This window comes from Varanus komodoensis, unplaced genomic scaffold (assembly GCF_004798865.1).
Source record: "Varanus komodoensis strain SLA01 unplaced genomic scaffold, ASM479886v1 scaffold4, whole genome shotgun sequence".
Lineage (NCBI taxonomy): Eukaryota > Metazoa > Chordata > Lepidosauria > Squamata > Varanidae > Varanus > Varanus komodoensis.
Window position 1 is genome coordinate 10,100,152 of NW_025335941.1, and position 17,288 is coordinate 10,117,439.

General features: G+C 42.0%; 2 protein-coding genes across 7 annotated transcripts in view; both read right to left on the bottom strand.

Annotated features, from left to right (window-relative positions):
• PDXK (pyridoxal kinase) overlaps window positions 1–5,296 on the bottom strand; it is a 61,626-nt gene extending 56,330 nt beyond the window's left edge. The window contains exon 1 of the mRNA XM_044442321.1: window positions 4,904–5,296. Coding sequence (XP_044298256.1) covers window positions 4,904–4,993 — 90 coding nt within the window. The 5' untranslated portion in view covers window positions 4,994–5,296. The remainder of the gene's footprint in view (window positions 1–4,903) is intronic.
• A 5,449-nt stretch (window positions 5,297–10,745) lies between these two features.
• Window positions 10,746–17,288, bottom strand: part of RRP1B (ribosomal RNA processing 1B) — a 26,401-nt gene continuing 19,858 nt past the window's right edge. For 4 of the 6 annotated variants that reach the window (XM_044442317.1, XM_044442319.1, XM_044442320.1 and 1 more), the window contains 2 exons: window positions 15,782–15,848; window positions 13,543–14,697 (listed from right to left, as the gene is read on the bottom strand). In XM_044442317.1, coding sequence (XP_044298252.1) covers window positions 14,507–14,697; window positions 15,782–15,848 — 258 coding nt within the window. In that variant the 3' untranslated portion in view covers window positions 13,543–14,506. Of the gene's footprint in view, window positions 13,289–13,381; window positions 13,471–13,542; window positions 14,698–15,781; window positions 15,849–17,288 lie in introns of those variants that run through there. The other 2 variants (XR_006415910.1, XR_006415909.1) reach the window with 2 other exon arrangements.

A 17,288-nucleotide genomic window follows, 5' to 3' on the forward strand; every position in this document is an offset into this window, starting at 1 on the left:
AAATAAATTGAAGGGAATGGGCAAGTTTCTAGAAAAAAGGAGCTGTTGCAATATAATGTGAGGTGTGGATGAAATCTGACCTCAGCCACAAACTTGCAAGATGGTCACATTGTACGCACTTGTTGCATGTGGGTAATGCAAATTGAAGCATTTTGTTTGGGACGTACTACCTAAGTTATAACAGTGATGATTAATTTCTTTGGAAGATGCATTGTCCAGTTGTACAGTCTGACTCCACACTGGGTTTTATAAATCAGCTTAAACGTGAGGTGGCAGGATGCCACACAGCAAGCCATCATGCATCCAGTGGCACAGGAACACAAGAGGCTGCCATATACCAGCTCAGAGTACTCATTCATTCATTCCAGTGTTGTCAAGTCTGACAGGCAATGGCTCTTCTGGGCCTCAGGAAGAGGGGTCTCTCATCATCTGTACTTAATTCTTCAGACTGAAAATACAAGGAATTGAACTGGATGCATGCTGCTCTACCACTAAATTGATTTCTGGCCTAAGGGGAGCAATCCCAGGGGAAGCAAAGTGACCTGCAGTGCAGCCCAGTGTTTGCAGTAAACCTTATCTGAGTTCAATGCAACAAGCATGGCAGAAATGCTACTGAACTATATTAGGGTTATACTTTCTGAGAATGACTGACTCTTCAGCGACAGGATACAGATCATAAGTAAAAGTTCTCATGCAACTTTTAATATTAAAGCTTGGGCTCAGGCTGCTTTAAAAACTACATGAGACTACCAAGTTATTAAGATCTTCCTTGGAGTTCCTCCTTTGCTAAAGTCCACTTTTGTGAGTTAGGCAGGAAGGTCTCACAAAAAGGCTTTTTCAGTTTTGGTGCCCTGACCTTGGAACCCCCTTCCAGAGATGCTCACCTTGAACTTAGTGTGATGTGTTTTCCATGCCAGGCAAAGCCCTTTTTATTCTCTCAAAACCTTTTGATTGCTGTTTTTACCCAATCCTTATTTTGGCTCTACTTTAAACTTGCCTACTTTCATGTACAGTTGTTTTTGATAAACATACACTAGCCACTCTGAGAAGTTTGGCCCAGTAGAATATATACTTTTAATAAACAAACACACTTTGCCCCTTATGTATATGTTAACACATTTTCATCCTACCATGCAATCAAAACATACTCAAGGTGGCTACATCGAAACATAAAAGATGCAGCACTATGAATCTGCAGAAACAAAACCCCAAATCCTTAAAATGTAAAGGAAACAAAACAAATTAATCCAAAGTGAGTCCAAATGTCTTTTGAAAAAAAAGTCTTCCATGATTCGTGAAGAATTCCACAGATAGCTGCAGCAACTGAAAAAGTCTTGCCTTGTGTTCCACCCACCATATTTCAGAAGGTGAGGAACACACAGCAGGGCTTCCATTGCTGATCTGAGTGCATTGCTAGATTCTTTTGAATATTTCAAATGCATGCTACTCACCCTATCGAATGCATAATGTGCACTGCCACCACTGATTCTATTGACACAACAATTTATGACAAGTTTCCACCATTATCCTCTAAAAGAATTGTTCGAGCATGGTTCTCATTCTCTGTAGAGATAAATCAATGCAATGAATGTATGGCTTCAAAATAGGCTATGCTCTCAAAATGTTTCCAGTGCCCTGACCTTTTAATAACCCTGGCATTTCTTGACAAATGTCTTGCTTCTAATTTATTTTAATACATCCTAAATAACAATAAATCTATAAAACAATTAACACTCTACATCAGTTGGAATATTTTAATGGCAGGCAATGAAACCATATCAGGAGACTATCAAAGACTCTCCTCTCTGACATGCCAGGTGTCCATAGAAAGTTTTTTGGCATAGGGAAAGCATTCCAGTCATGCAATTCTTCACACATATTTTCAAATACTGTAAGATCTGTACAATGTCTTGACATATAAACCATTCCTCAGTGTCTCTTAATGCTTGCAGCATAATACAAACAATAATTTCTTGGTTTCACCCAGCTTAGTCTGAAGGAAATGAAATATACCTTTCTTGGAGTTACAAGTCAGTGCCACTATTTTCCATATAATGTGTTTACGTTTCCAACATGTATGAAATTTGTTTCAGTTGGTCATTATTTTTGTGTCCCAGAAGAACTTTGGTTAAAGTAAAAGGATAAAAAGTGTGTGTTGGATATATTTTGTTGAGTAGGCTTATGCTGCAGTTCATTTCTAATCCAAGCTTTAAATGCTGAGTGGCAGGTGAAAAGCAAAGGTGCAAGAAAGTTGTGCACAAGTCACAACTTGTTCTTCCTAGGAAAACACAATTCCCACTCTTCATCCCCATCAGAAATACAGATACCCTTTTTTTTTTTTTTTTTGCAAGAATGGTGTAAACAGTTGTTTTCTGGTGCTATCACTAATACTTAGCAACACAGGAAAACAGAAATGTAAGTGATTATAGTGTTTCTGTAGCCCAGTACTGTCTCTCCTCTGTCTGACAATGGCTTTCCAGGGTCTTTGGCATAGGTCTTTCATATCACCTACTTCTTGGTAACGATTAAACTAGAAATGCCAGTGACTAATGCTGGGACCTTCTACATGCAGAGCAGGTGATCTACAATGGGGCTATAGCCCTCCCTAACATAATCTTCCCCTCTCATGTATGAGCCATTTAAAAACTTCATTAGCAATAAAAATATGAATGCAGTTTAGAACTTTTTCTATTCAGTTAATCCTGGATAGGAGTTGGAACATGCATGCTAGGAGACTGAATTACTGTGTCATTCACAGAATTTCCAGGATACGTAAATATATAAAATAATCCCTTCTCAGGGTCTAATCTTCACCATGGTAACTTTCTCCTGGTGACATGTATTCCAGTTGCTAGTTCAGGATAAATTCTGGGAAACTGGTGTGCAGTAGCAACATTATAGTTCTGTGATCCTCTGGGGACCAAACAGTGTTTTAGTTCTTTTTTTTTTTCCCTGGTGAGCACTAAAAGATTCAAGCTTTTTTCTTTTTTTTTACATGGCATTTTATTTTATTTTGAAATAAAGCTAACAAAATAGGCAAAAATATATAAAATAATAAACAAAATCACTCAAGAAACAGATATCACTAATTGTAGTTCTCAGTTCTAAGTCTATAACTGATATTTCTATGGAAGATCTATAGTAACTTTAATATCTAATGAAAGGAGAGATATAATTTAGATAGCATATAAAAGCAACATGTGTTAGTGCATGTTAGTTTATATGCAACTGTGTGTTAGTCAAGAAAAACAGGCAACTGTACTTGGTAGGAATTTGATCAAAGGTTTAAAGGGCTACAACACAGAAATAAATGGAAACCATCACGTTATGAAACCACAAAATCTTTCTTGAAGTTACAGTTACTTGTTTGCTTCAATTGCTGAATAAGTTTAATACATAGTTATGGTATCTATTAAACTGACTGGTTTATATACTAGAAAACAGTGATAAATAAAAGCTAATCCCTTTCCTATAGTTCAAGTCTGATATAAAGTAAGGCTACAATCCAAATATCTAACATTAATTCACTATATATTCTGGTCCCACTGACCTGTAGTCATAGCCAAACAAATAGTTTTGGGAATACATGACTGTGGCACAGGATGCCTATTTATCTCCTGTGGCTGCCAATGCAAAGTGCAGTGCAAAAGCAAAAAAAAAAAAAATCTAACCTTGTGGTTTAGAGATGTGGTGGCTTTCCTCTGAATCTTCGGAAATCACATGACACAAAAACGTGACTTGTATTATATCTTTTAGAACATATAATTATGTAGTATTTGAAAAAATGGTTTTGAAGTAAATTCTGAAACATGCCCCTTTAAAATCAATCAAATAAATAATCCCAAGCCTCAGCAGTTACAGTAATCATCCCATAAACTTCTAAAAATCAATACAAAAACAATAGTCTCAGACTCTTATTGGAGATATCAGACCTTGCAGTACTTGCACACTATGCAATTTTCTGAATATATCATTAAAATCAACTACCTGGTTAACATAAACCACATAAACCAGTAACGTGTGAAGGAAGACAGCCAGCTTTCAATATTAAAAAAATGTTATTCTTTATTTTTAAAGCAATGGCTCTACAGAGATTCATTCATTGTATGTCCTAGGGCTGTAATAACCAACCTGGACAACCCTTCAAACCAGGGCTGTAGGGATGTGTGGTTGCTTAGGAGGCTGTTAAGCTCCCACCATCCTGCACTATGGCTTAAACGGGCTAGGGTTGCTGGGAACTGCAGTCCAACGTCCGGATGAGCACACTTTCCCCGGCCCGGTTTAAGGTACTCCCCAACTAAAACCCCCTTCTAAACCTTCATGTTAAGAAGGGCGAGTATGTCACCGTGGCCTACCAACGCAGCCGGCAGCGCTTTTCAGCGTCCTCCCGAGCTTAGACTCTGGGAGGGCAACTGGCTTCTGCCTCCTCCTCTGATCAGAAGCCTGTTCCGCAGCATCGCTGTGATAAGGAACTTGCCTGGAAGGCGAACGCAAGGAAAGCTGCTGCGCGGCGGCTCCGCCACCAAGAAGCGGCATCGGTCTGTGCCGTCTCCTCACTTAGCCCTTCGCCGGGATGCGCCTGGGCATCCACCCTGGAGGACGAGGTCGCCTTGGCGAAGCCTCGCCTGGGGAAATGCGGGAGGTCGGCTGTGCACTCATAAGCCGACGGCTCCCTCTAGACAGGGGAAGGCGGCCGTCGTCGCCACACGCGGGCGGGCAGCAGGCCGCTCGAGCAGCGTGTCACACACCCTGCACGCGTCGCCCACCCGCCCCGGCACCACCTCAGCGCCGCGCGCAGCACAAAGCGCCGCCAGACCAAAGGGCAGGAGGAGAGCCCGCCGCCGCCACCTGCTCGCGGGGCTCCCTCGGGCGGCTCTCGCGCCCCCTCGGCTCCGTCACCTACCTGCAGGGGGAACGTCGCCGCCTTGTTGCCCACGTAGCCGCGCACGACATGGCTCTGGATGGAGAGCACCCTGCACTCCTCCTCCTCCATGCCTGCGCACCTCGCGGCTGAGCCGGGAGAGGAGCGGGCGATGCGCTCTGTCCAGGCGAGCGGGGACGGGAGCGCGCGCCGCCGGCTCAAGCCGGGCAGTGGAGGGCGGCAGGGGCGAAGAAGGGCAGCCTGGACTCGGCTCGGGACGAGCAGCGCAGCACAGCGCAGCGCAGCCAGCCAGCCGGCGGCGGCGGCGGAGAGAGAAGCAGCCCGCGAGAAGCGACGGGAAAAGTCAGGCGATCGGCGCAGACACCTAAAGTCTCTTCTTACATCACAGATGAGACTGAACTGGCAGCAGCTCCCGCGAAAGCAATTTAAAGGCACCCACACACGGGCACGCCGCCCGGCAGCAGGAGGGGGACGCTCGTGCGAGAGGCGCGCTGCCCCCGCACTCCACGCCAGGGGGGGCGGGGGGGAACGGCGGCGGGCCGCCCTCTCCTCCCCGCCGCCTCCGCCGGCGTGCCCGGTCGCCTGCCCACGTGCAGCGTGTTGTACTCTCCCCGCAGCGGAGGGCGCCCACGCGGTTGCCCATGTCTCAGCGCGGGAGAGGCAGGAGAGGCTGCCGCTGGAAGAGCCCCGGCCCCGTCCTTAGTCACGGCGACGCCAGACCCTCACGCGGCACTCAAGGCAAAAGGGCGTCTGTGCACGGAAGTTTTTGAGCCCCGCTTCCTCGAGTCGTGAGCCGTGTGACATCGTCTGACTCCTCGGAAAGTGCCCCGAGAAGATGCTCTCTTGGTTTTGCTGGCGGGGTGGCCCCTCCTGGAAGTGGTCACCACCACAGCCTTCCATCCTTTCAGGAGAATCGTTATCCAGGCTCGTTATCCGGGTTGGCCCAAGTGTAACCTGGCTACCCAGGGCAGCACTACCGCTAGGCAAATTATGGTCGTTCCCTCCGGCAGGAGATGTTGGGAGGTAGCTACAAGGTATTGAATGATCCTTGGAGGAAGCTGACTCATAGTTGGGATTGAAGAAGGATGCAACTACCAGTCAAGTTAGACATAGTACTGGAAGGGGTGCCATTTTGTTCTTTGCCTCAGGCAGCAAAATATCTTGGCTTTATGGCTGCAGCAACCTCCACACTGATGCCCTGCGGTGTTGTCAACTCCAACCAGCATGGCTAACATGCTAGAAGTTGTAGTCCAAACCATCTGGAGTGCATCAGGTGCAGGATATTACCCCCACACTCATCACACACCACTCCTAGACTTATAGTGAATTCCTAGTTCCTATTCACTCTTAATGAAGTCATCTAAAATAGCCAGTCACATGACCCTAGCAGACACAGACCAGAATGTCACAGATGTATGGTCCCTTTTTCCACTTCAGATACACACACACACATTCTGAGACAGTTGCCTAGTGTCATACTCGTAGTCACCTTTCAGGCAGACATAAAAAGGGACATGGGGAGACACCATCACCATTAAGATAAACAACAAAAAAGTGCCTCACTTAGAGCAGTTCACTGAGATGAACTATGTAACTAAGGCTCTTGAAATCCTCAGATAATTGTCTGATATTTCTTTACAGGTTTTCAAAAGCAGGACATGCAAGTATTTGTTTTGCTTAAACTGATGCAGTCCCTTGGTAATATTTGATCTTCAGTATTTTTCAAGTAGCAGATAACTTTGACTCCCAACACTGCCACCAAAGCCACTTGGTTTTCTCTCTGGCCATGAAGGGCCTCTGCTTGTAGTCTCATTAAGTGATACTGAACACGAGACTCACAAGAGTCCTTTTCAGGCATCTTCCCATCCCCTTTACAAGGCTTGTTTGGTCCCTACACTGGGATATTTTTTCACATCAGTGAGAGAGCGCCTTGTTCCATTGGGTGCTGCAAAATCTCCTAGTGCATATCCAAGTTGCTTTCCCCTACACCTCCAGTGCCTGTGCAAGGAACCCGAAGCAGCTTATATAATCCTCCTATTTTACCCTTGCAAGGAACCTCAAGGAACTGAGTATGAGCAGCTACTGCAGAAAGGGCAGGTGGAGAGGTAAGATCCATCCTTGCATTGACCAGGAGCTGACCTTGAACCTTGCACTGCCTTATTAGGTAAATGGGCTAGACTACCTCTTTACAGCTCCTCCTCTAGGCCCTATGGCTTGCTAAAGGGTTTGGGAGTAATTTGGAAACTACCCCCTGCTGCATACCTTGCTGGGTTCAAAAATGTGGCAGCCTGCAAACCATGAGGGTAATTAGGCAAATTGCATAGAGCATGTAACCAACACATGCTGTTTGGGAAAAGTCGCTACCATGGCTGTTCTTTGTGGTGTTGCATGCACTCATTCTGTGCGTTATGTGGCAAATACTCCTGTATGCTATGGCAGAGAAGTGAGTGCCTCAAGAGTGATGAGTTGGTAGCATTTCTGTAATGTAGTTTAGTTCTAAGAATGAACTCTGGCAGGATTTGTTCCTGGCAAGAAGGCTGGACTTGATGACCCAAGAGTTTGTTCCCAATGTTGTAGCTGAGTGTGCAAAGAAACCTCACACTCAGTGTTCATCTTTATACATCACTCATCTGGCATGCATAGTACATTTAATGAATCCGTAAGGCATGATAATGCATGTTATTGCCATGGTAATGCAGTTATATAACCAAAAAGTACACACAAGAAGATTGCAACTGTCAAGAGGGCAAGCTAATGTTAAGGGTAAGGTTTCCCAGTGTGTTAAAAATTTGCTCCCTAATGTCTATAGGTGATTCTAGAAACCATTTCCTACCTCATTTCATGGAATTATATTTAGGGTCTAGGCAAGCTTTTCCTCCTTTTATATTGCACACCACTTCTTCCATCTTTTATCTTTTGCAGAAAAATATGAGGAGGAAAAGACTAAATACATGCACAATTTCTTTTGATGTATGCAACAAACTGTATCTGGAAGCACCACAACATAGTAGCCCTATAAATGTTTGCTCAGAAGTAACTACCACTCTGCTATAGGCCTGACCAACCTGAGGTTCATTTATATAAACAGAACTAAGTCTGGATCCATCCCCATGTGATTCAGCAGAGAGTTGATTTGTGACACTAAATCTTTTCAGTTACCTCAATTTTCTAAATACATGCTCATTTTTAATGAATAATTCATATCAAAGATGCTGTTGGTGCTGGTGGTTAAAGAGATGGAAACCAAGGATTATATCCAATGTTAGTACAACTTAAAGTAGACGAGACAAGTTTCTCCTTAAATTAAGCTTGAATACAACAGTATAAAACAATATTTTGTAAGACCACTTTGTTTTTAACTTTCACTGTGTGAGATAATCCTTGTAAAAACATTTAATAACCTTTTCCCCAGTGTGTTCCTTCTTCCTTGTGTGACTCATTTGTTATGTTTAATCTCAATGCCTTGGGCTTTGATCCATGCTTGGGAAAATGTGTATTATGTGTTGCCTCAGAAACAAACTCTGTTCTTTGAGTTTATAATTGTGCATGTTGGTCTACTAGAGTTCAAAAAGAGGTGCAACTTTGCTGGAGATTATTGCTTTGACAGTAATTAGCAGTCCTCCATATGGGCTGCTTCCTGACAGAGGGCTGCTAGCACAACCCATGAAAAGGGGCCGTACAACTTTTACATCTTCATGGAGTCTTCATGGTAAGAAAAAGGATAAAAGCAGTGGGAAAACATGGGTGAGTTACAGTGAAAGAAGGCAACAGCTAGACAGAGAAAATTCAGTGAATGAGTCAGGTCAGTTGTATGCACAGGCCTCAAACTAGAAGGCGTTTTACATTTATTTATTCAACTTGTATTCTGCTATACTAATCCAAAGACTCTCCTAGTGGATTACAGTATTAAATCAAATAACAATAAAGTACTTTCAATTCCAGGTAGTTAGTAACCAAAAGTTCTTATCTTTTTACACTTTGTACTGATATCTTTGGGAAACAGAGTGAAAGCCTGAAATGTAGTCATTACTAGAAACTGGATGTTCCAGTCCAGAAAGTAACAGTAGTTATGGGAAACTCAAACATGCTGGTCTCTGCTGAATGAATTCAGACCCAGCACATTGGCTTAACAATTTTTCCTTTCAAGGGACTCAGGGCAACGTACATGATTTTCTTCCTCCCCTCAATCTTATCCCCATAACAACAACCCTGTGAGGTTGGGCTGAGAGTCTTTGACTGAGCCAAAGACACCCAGTTAGCTCCATGGCTGAGTGGGGACTAGAACCCAGACCTCCTAAGTTCCAGTCCCACACTCTTAACTACTACACCAGACTGCCTTACTATATCGTAATTCAGCTAGTATCCTTTACCATGATAGTTGTTGCTAAACCTCAGCCATGGTGGGGGAAGGGAGGGGAAAAATAATAACCACAAGTTACTGTGAAGCAATAAGCAATGTGAAGCAAACCTCTTATTTCTCAATTGAAAGGAGCCCTATAGAGAAAACTGTCTAGCACATACCTAACAAGAACTTAACAAGCTGAACCTAAGAAACATCACCTTGAAGTTATGTAATGTGTCACCTGTCTTTCTTGGATGTGGATGACGCCAATATAGCAACAAGAAAAGTAGCTCATCTGTGGACATCAAGGGTATGGGGCCTAACGTAGCAATTCTCAAACTACCCTCCATCCTGGCTGATCGTGTGTGTGTGCACGCGCGCAAGAGAGAGAGAATATGAGAGAGGTAGATTGGTGGACTGCTTACTTTTGTTTGTTTTTCACTGTGGAGCAAACATGTCTGATTTTGGAGCTAAATAAGAAAACAAAATGTGGTGTTTTTTTCATGCCAACATTGTTGACAAAACTAGAGCTGTATTAGACAAATCACACTCCCTAGCTAGGCTGTTGAGAAGCGCCACACTATGATAGCAATCAGTGCCATATTCTAAACAGTGCAAGGCAGCGTGTTCTTAGCATGTTTGATAATCCAACCTTGGTCAAACCAATCTTGAGTTCCATCATCAGAAAAAAGTAATAACCAAGTGCGGTGCCAAATACCAGTTTTCTTGACAGTTCTGCAATCTTTCCAGCCTTCCCTAATCCGATGCCCTCTAAATATACTGGACTACAACTCCTGATTTTAGAAGTCTCATACCTCCTGTACTAGATACTGCACTAGCTTCAGCTCCTTGTGCCTGCTCTAAATGGAAAAAAGAACATAGCTTCTAGTTACAAATTAATGATGGTTGAGGATCCACATTTGTTCTGCAACTGTCTTCAGCAACTATTAAACTGCTGTCTGGCATATTGTTTTGTTCTGCCATGTACATCTATGTATGCCTTCTAAAGAGTTGCCTCCTGTAGAACCATAGCTAGGGTGGAAAATACTGCATACAATAACTGTCCAAATAAACATACTAGTTTTATGAAGAATATGAGCCAAAAATACCACAGGATCCTTGCAAGGAGGAAAAATGCTCCCAGCATAAATCACATCTCTCAGCAGTTTGCTTATTATGTGTAGCTTGCGTCACGTGTCATCATCTGGCAGTCACGAGCCCCTTCCTTCAGTCCTCATGGCTCAAGGATATCTGCTTAGTAAAAGCTACAGTTCTATATATTCTATTCTCTGAAAAAGCATGCATGCCAACAGCAGGAAACTCTTATCATTGCTATGATGTGATTTAAGCAGAAGAGATTTCTGTTTCAGGTAGAACTGTGGGGGTCATGTGGGAAATTGACTAATGTTGTCTGCATTCATCTTCAGGCATGTTACCTGGGTGATGGTAATTGTGTTTTTGTTCTTTTCCTCTAGTGAGAGAAAATGCCCTACACTTGTCTGGATTAAAAATAGTCTTAAAGACAACAGTAATATAATAGCTTATATACAATTTCATATAATTGGTCAATATGGTTCTGTTTCAGTACATGGAAGAATGTGAACAGAGAACACAATACAAAAAATAAAGAACAGTACTATGGTGCAATGGCATTTCTGTAATAGTATATACACATGCAGCATTCTGAAATCAGGACTATCTACAACATGCCTCTTTGAGTCTAGGACAATTCCGTTTTGAAACCTGCACTACATAATGTGTATACATGAGCAGATCACTCCTTGTTTAACCTGTTGTTAAAGACAAGAGATATACTTATCTTTTTAGCCCACCTTTTCATATGTTTGAATTGGATTCATTTGGAAACAATCCAGTTTTGATTTCAGAATCAGCAGACATGGAAGCAGATAAAACACGTCACTGCTAATGGATTTTTTTTTTAAATGCAGCTCATACTGTGGACTAGTTCCATTGGAATTTTGAAATCAGGGTAAATTTGTTGAACTTACCAATTGTATTTTACTAACAAATTATTACCCTCGATGCAAAACAAACGTTTCAGAATATGAAAAATGTTATTTTCTATACTCAGTTTTGTTAAATATAAATGGAAAATTAGCATTTTCCTTGGCATTTTTCTTTGATCCTTTTTTTAAATCTTTTTGTCCATTTGTTGTCAATGTTCCTGATTTTTGAAATGTGATATGGTTCTAAGATGTATATGAGATAATCGGTGATTGTATTACATAAGTGAATATTTTTAAGGAACCACTTTACAAAAGAATACCAAGCTGGGACAGTTCTAGACATTCTCTATTATAACAGCTAAGTACAAGTCAAGATCATTAATATTACTGATAGGTGAAGAGCTCTAATGTCATGGGAGGAGAACACTGCTAATGGAATTATAAATTCAGTTGCAAAGTAAAACCAAGTTATGAATTCAGTTGCAATTTTCAAGGGGTCTTTTCATTTGACTTAATCCATTCCCAGTGAGAACAGCAAGAGCTTTAAGCAACTATGGGCTATTCCAGGGCAAAAATTTACCTTCCTTATCCCATTCTTATTTTACACTATTTGTGGGAAGAAGTTTATTACCATAAAAGCAGCCTTCCCCAACCTGGTGGCCTCCAGGTGTTTTGATGTCAACTCCAGTCAGCTGTAGACAGCATAGACAAAGGTAGACGTGCTGGGAGTTGTAGTCCAAAACATTAGAGGGCAGCATCAGGCAAGGCTGCAATGCAGAAACAAATGTTGCTGCCATGCTGACAGACTTCTGACAACTGAAGTACAAAACATCCTAAGAGCTACATTTCAGTTTGCACACCCCAGGTTTTTCCCCCTACATGTTTCAAAGTAAAACTCACATCATCCTTGACCATTGACCAAGCTAGCTGGGGCTAATGTGAGTTGCAGTTCCAAACAATGGGGGGCATCTCTTAAGAGAAGCCTGATGTGTGTGTGAATTCTGAAAAGCTGGTCAATGACTTTAACAGCTAGAACATAGAGTGTGAAACTTCTCCCCATCTCTACTGGTGGTTTCTGCTGGGCATACTGGCTAATAGAAACTGCTATTTTAATTTCCCACAATGCCTTGGATCGGGCAGTATCCTAAACTTCTGTTGAGCTCCCTCTAGTTCTATTGTACCAGCAGGACCCACTGTTAGCACAACAGGAACCAGTACCTCCTAAAGCCGCAAAGAATGGATGGAAATGCTTGTTTCTGCCTCGTTTTAGGAACTGTAAGCTTCTCCTGCCAACACAGAGGCAGCACAGGGTACTGTCCATTGTTGGAGATGGAAATAGCTAGAGACACTTGTTAGGTGTCTGGAGGACTAGACTGGGATGAAAATGTAATGGATGGCCCAAGCAGCTGCCCATGGATGCCAGGTGCTGATCTTGCTTTCAACATCTATTCTGCAACACACTTGATAATATGGATTATTTTCATGGGAAGTATAATACTCTGAGGTTTAGGTTGGTCAAAGGTTAAAAGCAACTCTTGTCCTCAATATTCTTAGGTGCTTCTACTTCAACAAAAGTAAATTGTTGACTTATACTGGTTCTAAATCCTCACTGCCTTTCTCCAAGCAAGTAAAGCAGTCAGTTTAAAGAGCCAATACTAACATTTATATTGTGATATTTCCTTCCATTAAGGTTTACTAATATAAAGAGTTAACAAATGTACACTATCTGATGCAAGTCCCCAAAATGCAAATATTCCATTCTCATTCAATTCACCCTCTTTCAGCTCCAAGGGGTGAGGAGGAAGTGAGCACTCTCAAACCAATGGACAGCGCTTAACAAGGAAAATACCAGAAGACATTTGAAAACAAAACAATTATAATATCACTACTTTGAACTTGATGAAAACTCAGGAGAAATACTTAATGCCAAGGGCAGGAGTCTGCAAAAAGTTTTTTACCACATACTTTGGACTTCGAACTCCCAAGAGGCCCAGCCACCATGACGAATGGTCAGGAATACTAGGAGATAAAGTCCAAAATATCTGGAGAGCTACATTTTTCATACCCTTGATGCAGGGGAACTATTTGTCCTTTGACCTACAAAGCAGAAAAATACAGTAATGTTATTACCAAGCTTCAGTGGCCAAAGTAAAAAGCAAGCAAGCAAAACTCATAATTAAGTGATAATACCTTCTGTGTATGCGAGGTTCCCTGAACTATGCTATTCTGCATTTATGAAGGGTTGAGATTCTAATACCCAGAGTAATGATGTGGTACCCCTAAAAAAAGGGAAAAACCATTTTTAAAAACTCTTGACTTTAAAGTGAAGACAGATGAATCACACCAGAATATTAAATGCTGAAAATAATTTAATCTTACACTGCAGATGTAAATCATAGCTGTGTTTTCAATACCATCTTTATTACCCTGTGTCAAAAGGCATTAAGGCTTTCAGAAAGAGCTTAAAACACCACTCTAACTTAGTTCCTTTTAATGGAAGAAGAATAATGACAAAACCTGGCCCCCACCTGAGGAATTTTGAGTAGAAGCAGCATTATAAAAATGCAAACACTTACTAAAGAGAATGTACATGTTACACATAGGAGCAAGTCTGAAGGAGCTAACAATATTACTACAAGTGCTTAGGAAACATGTGCCAACATGTCTGGCATACAGGCAATAACAAAACATGTATTAGAAATTGGGATCCCAGTGGAGGTTTGGGTGTTGTTGCTATTTCAAAAAAGAACTAGTTAACCTGTACTGATAATCTAGGTTGTATGTAATGTTATCTTACTTAAAAGAGACATACTGAAATGAATGGGACTTAAATTAGACTGACAGCTACAACCCTGTATTTCTATTCCAAAAACTTTGGCAGGAAGATAAAAGGGACATGTAAGGGAGTACGAATACAGCAGCACAGGATTGAGGCAAGGGGAGCTGTGTGCTTCTTTGATTCCTGGACTTAAGTTGAAGCTTCTTTACCAGAAAACCAGGAACAACCACCAATTAACAGAGTGCAAGCAGCAACAATTTAGAATAAATCTTTACAAATTCATATACTGTGTGACAGGTGATTTTAAAAGTCTAAGGTCACACCCCATTTGCTTTAGCCTTTTGTTAACAATGTACACAAAGCCATTTCAATGCACAGCCAAAGAGGCTTTCATGATAGAAATGGCATCACAAGTCACACAATCACAAACTTAACTATACTATTATATTAATTTTGAAAATGAAGTCCCAAAATACCTCCAGAAATAATTGGTTACTGAAATATTCTGTACAAAAATTACTCTTCTCCTTATTGGCTTAGAAGAAGTCCACAGCAGTTGGTCTCTTCTTATGAGACATTAAAAATGGTTTCTTTATTTGAGGTGTTCCTGCAGAAGAGCCAGAAGGGGACTTCAACACTCCATGAGGTGGTTTTTGCTCAGGATTGAAAGCTACCCGGGAGGCTCCCTCTGGGCTGACTAAGATACTTTCATCTGTCTTCTTAAATTCTGTGAAACAAAGATGAAAAAACAAGAATGTGAGTCTTGCATCATCCTGTTGCTAGGCTCACAAAAGTGTTTATCTGGTTGCTACAGCTGTGTCGCTGACCATCCAGAATGATTTTAAGGAAATGGTGATAAACTGGAATTGCAGTCTCCTAATGGATTATATTATATCTACTGACAAAGGATCTGTCACTATGCCAAGAACTCTGTATTTAGACCTCAGGTTCTTAAGATGGTCTCAATCTTATCCCCACCCTAGGAGGTAGGTTGGGCTGAGAGTCTGTGACTAGCCCAAAGTCACCCAGCTGGCTCCATGGCTGAGCAGGGACTAGAATCCAGACTGACCCAGTCCCATGCTCATAACCAGCAGACTCCAATGGCTCTTAAGCCACACCCCATGTACCATATAAAAATTGCTTAAGGGTCATAATGGATTATTTAATTCCTTTTTTCTACAGATCAAAGCACACTATTTTAGTATTAGCACTAGCAGTAGCATCAAAAAGAGTGTTTCATAATAAATGTGCAGGCTGTAAGCCAAGCCACTGAGAAATGGCCCTTGCACCTAAACATTTAGTAGTAAGCAGAGTACGTGAGTAGAGCTTGTGGAAGGACCACCAATGGTCTATAGACCAAATATGAGAACCTTTTCTTCAGATCAGCTTTCTCCAGAAATAATGAGAATTGCAACAATCATCACTCCAATGAGGACTATGGGAGTGTAGCCCAACACATCTGGAGGGTATCAGGTTGGGGAAGGCTGCTTTAGACTATCAGTACAAACTACAACTAGTCAGTTCTGTGGTGCTAATGCAGTGGATGCATTTCAGAAGAAAGTTCCCGTGGGGGCCAAACATATTTGTCAGCCCAGATATTGGTGACCCCAGTGAAGGGAACAGAAAGTACAGTTCCCATTCCAGACCCTACAGGCTCCTTTACTTTCCTGCATTAAAGTGAATGGTTGGCAGGCAGTTACAAGAGAATGCAGAAACCATTTGAAAATTTGGCAATCGCTGTTTAAAATTACATCCCTTCTTACTCTGCCTATTTTCAAGGAAGTAATAAAGGCATGTATATCTGAACTTACCTGCAGTCATGTTCTTATTCAGTCCAAAGGTGACCTTTTTGGAGATGGAAGATTGTAGCTTGCTTAGCTAGAAAGAGAGATTAAAAATGGCAAAGTTGTTTCTCTGAAGCACTTAACCTTTCCTTTATTTATTAAAATAACCCCTGTAATTCTTCAGCTATTCATGGTGGCTCACAAACACAACTGAACGTTATTATATTAACAGTAGTAAAGCAACATCTGAAAATATTCCTCTAAGCCCCATGAATAAAAGTCTACTTTACCCAGGGCTTAGCTGCCACATATTCACTTAGGAGAGGCAGTGCCCTTCCCCCAGCTGTTATCAAAAATACAAGGGACAGCTCTTCCCCTACTGCACTCCTCCAAAGTTTGTATTTCCTTTGGCAGGAAATCCAATACTGGTGTCAGCAAAGGTTTGGAATTTCCTTCCAAAGCAAATACTAGCTTCAGAGAACAGATATATCTCAGGAACACAGTGTGGGAGGAAAGGGTTAAATCTGCCCATGCTTACTGGTCTACCCAGCCTGATGCCCTCCAGATGAGTTAGACTATAAATGCTGTATCTTACAGCTAGTTTGGCTGTGGGATCATGGGAGTGGTAGTCCAACACATCTGGAGGGCACCAGTTGATGAAAGTTGCTTATAGTCCTCCCCATAAGCACCTCCTCATAGCTGACGCTATCTGGATTTAAAAAAAACAACCCAGCTACTGACATTAAGTGCAAAGATGCATTGAATGGCACGTGTGATTTGGTCCACAGAGATTATTAGTCCGGCTAACACTACACCTAAATCTGCCCAGCAAACATGGCTATTCCTCTTCTCATTCCAGGAAGGTCATCCACATTTTCACTGGTGTGAGAAGAAAGCCACTGCTAACAGAGTGAGCAGGTGAGGCCCCTCTTCACAGACTACTGCATTACAGCAGGGGACCACCTTGTATTATGATATGTGAGAGAGAGAGAGAGAAGCTCTAAATGTTTCACAAAACAATACAAACGTAAGAGCATAAAAGCCACACAGGATCGGACCAAAGGGCCACCTAGTCCAGGGGTCGGCAACCCGCCGCTCCGGAGCCACATGTGGCTCTTTCATTCCTCTGCTGCGGCTCCGTCACTCAAAATATGCGCTACAACCGCCAATGTGCAACACCCACCGGAACACGATTTATTGAGCTTTTCGACCCCTGGTAGACCAACCATGGATAAATCCAAGAAAAGAGAAGTGTCAGAAGAAAACAGAACGTTTAATGGTACGTGGGCAGATTCATTTGCTTTCACTGCTGACGAGACTGGTTTACCAGTATGCTAAATATGTGGTGAGAAACTGACAAACAACAAAAAGTCGAATGTCGCAAGACATTTCCAGAACAAACACACAGCCTTTGCTGAAAAATATCCGGATGGAAATGCAACACACTATAGTTTTATATACACAGCATAAAGGTAAAAAAACAACAGATGCAGTGTTATCTTCATTTTAGATGTCAAAAGGGTTTTGTGGCTCC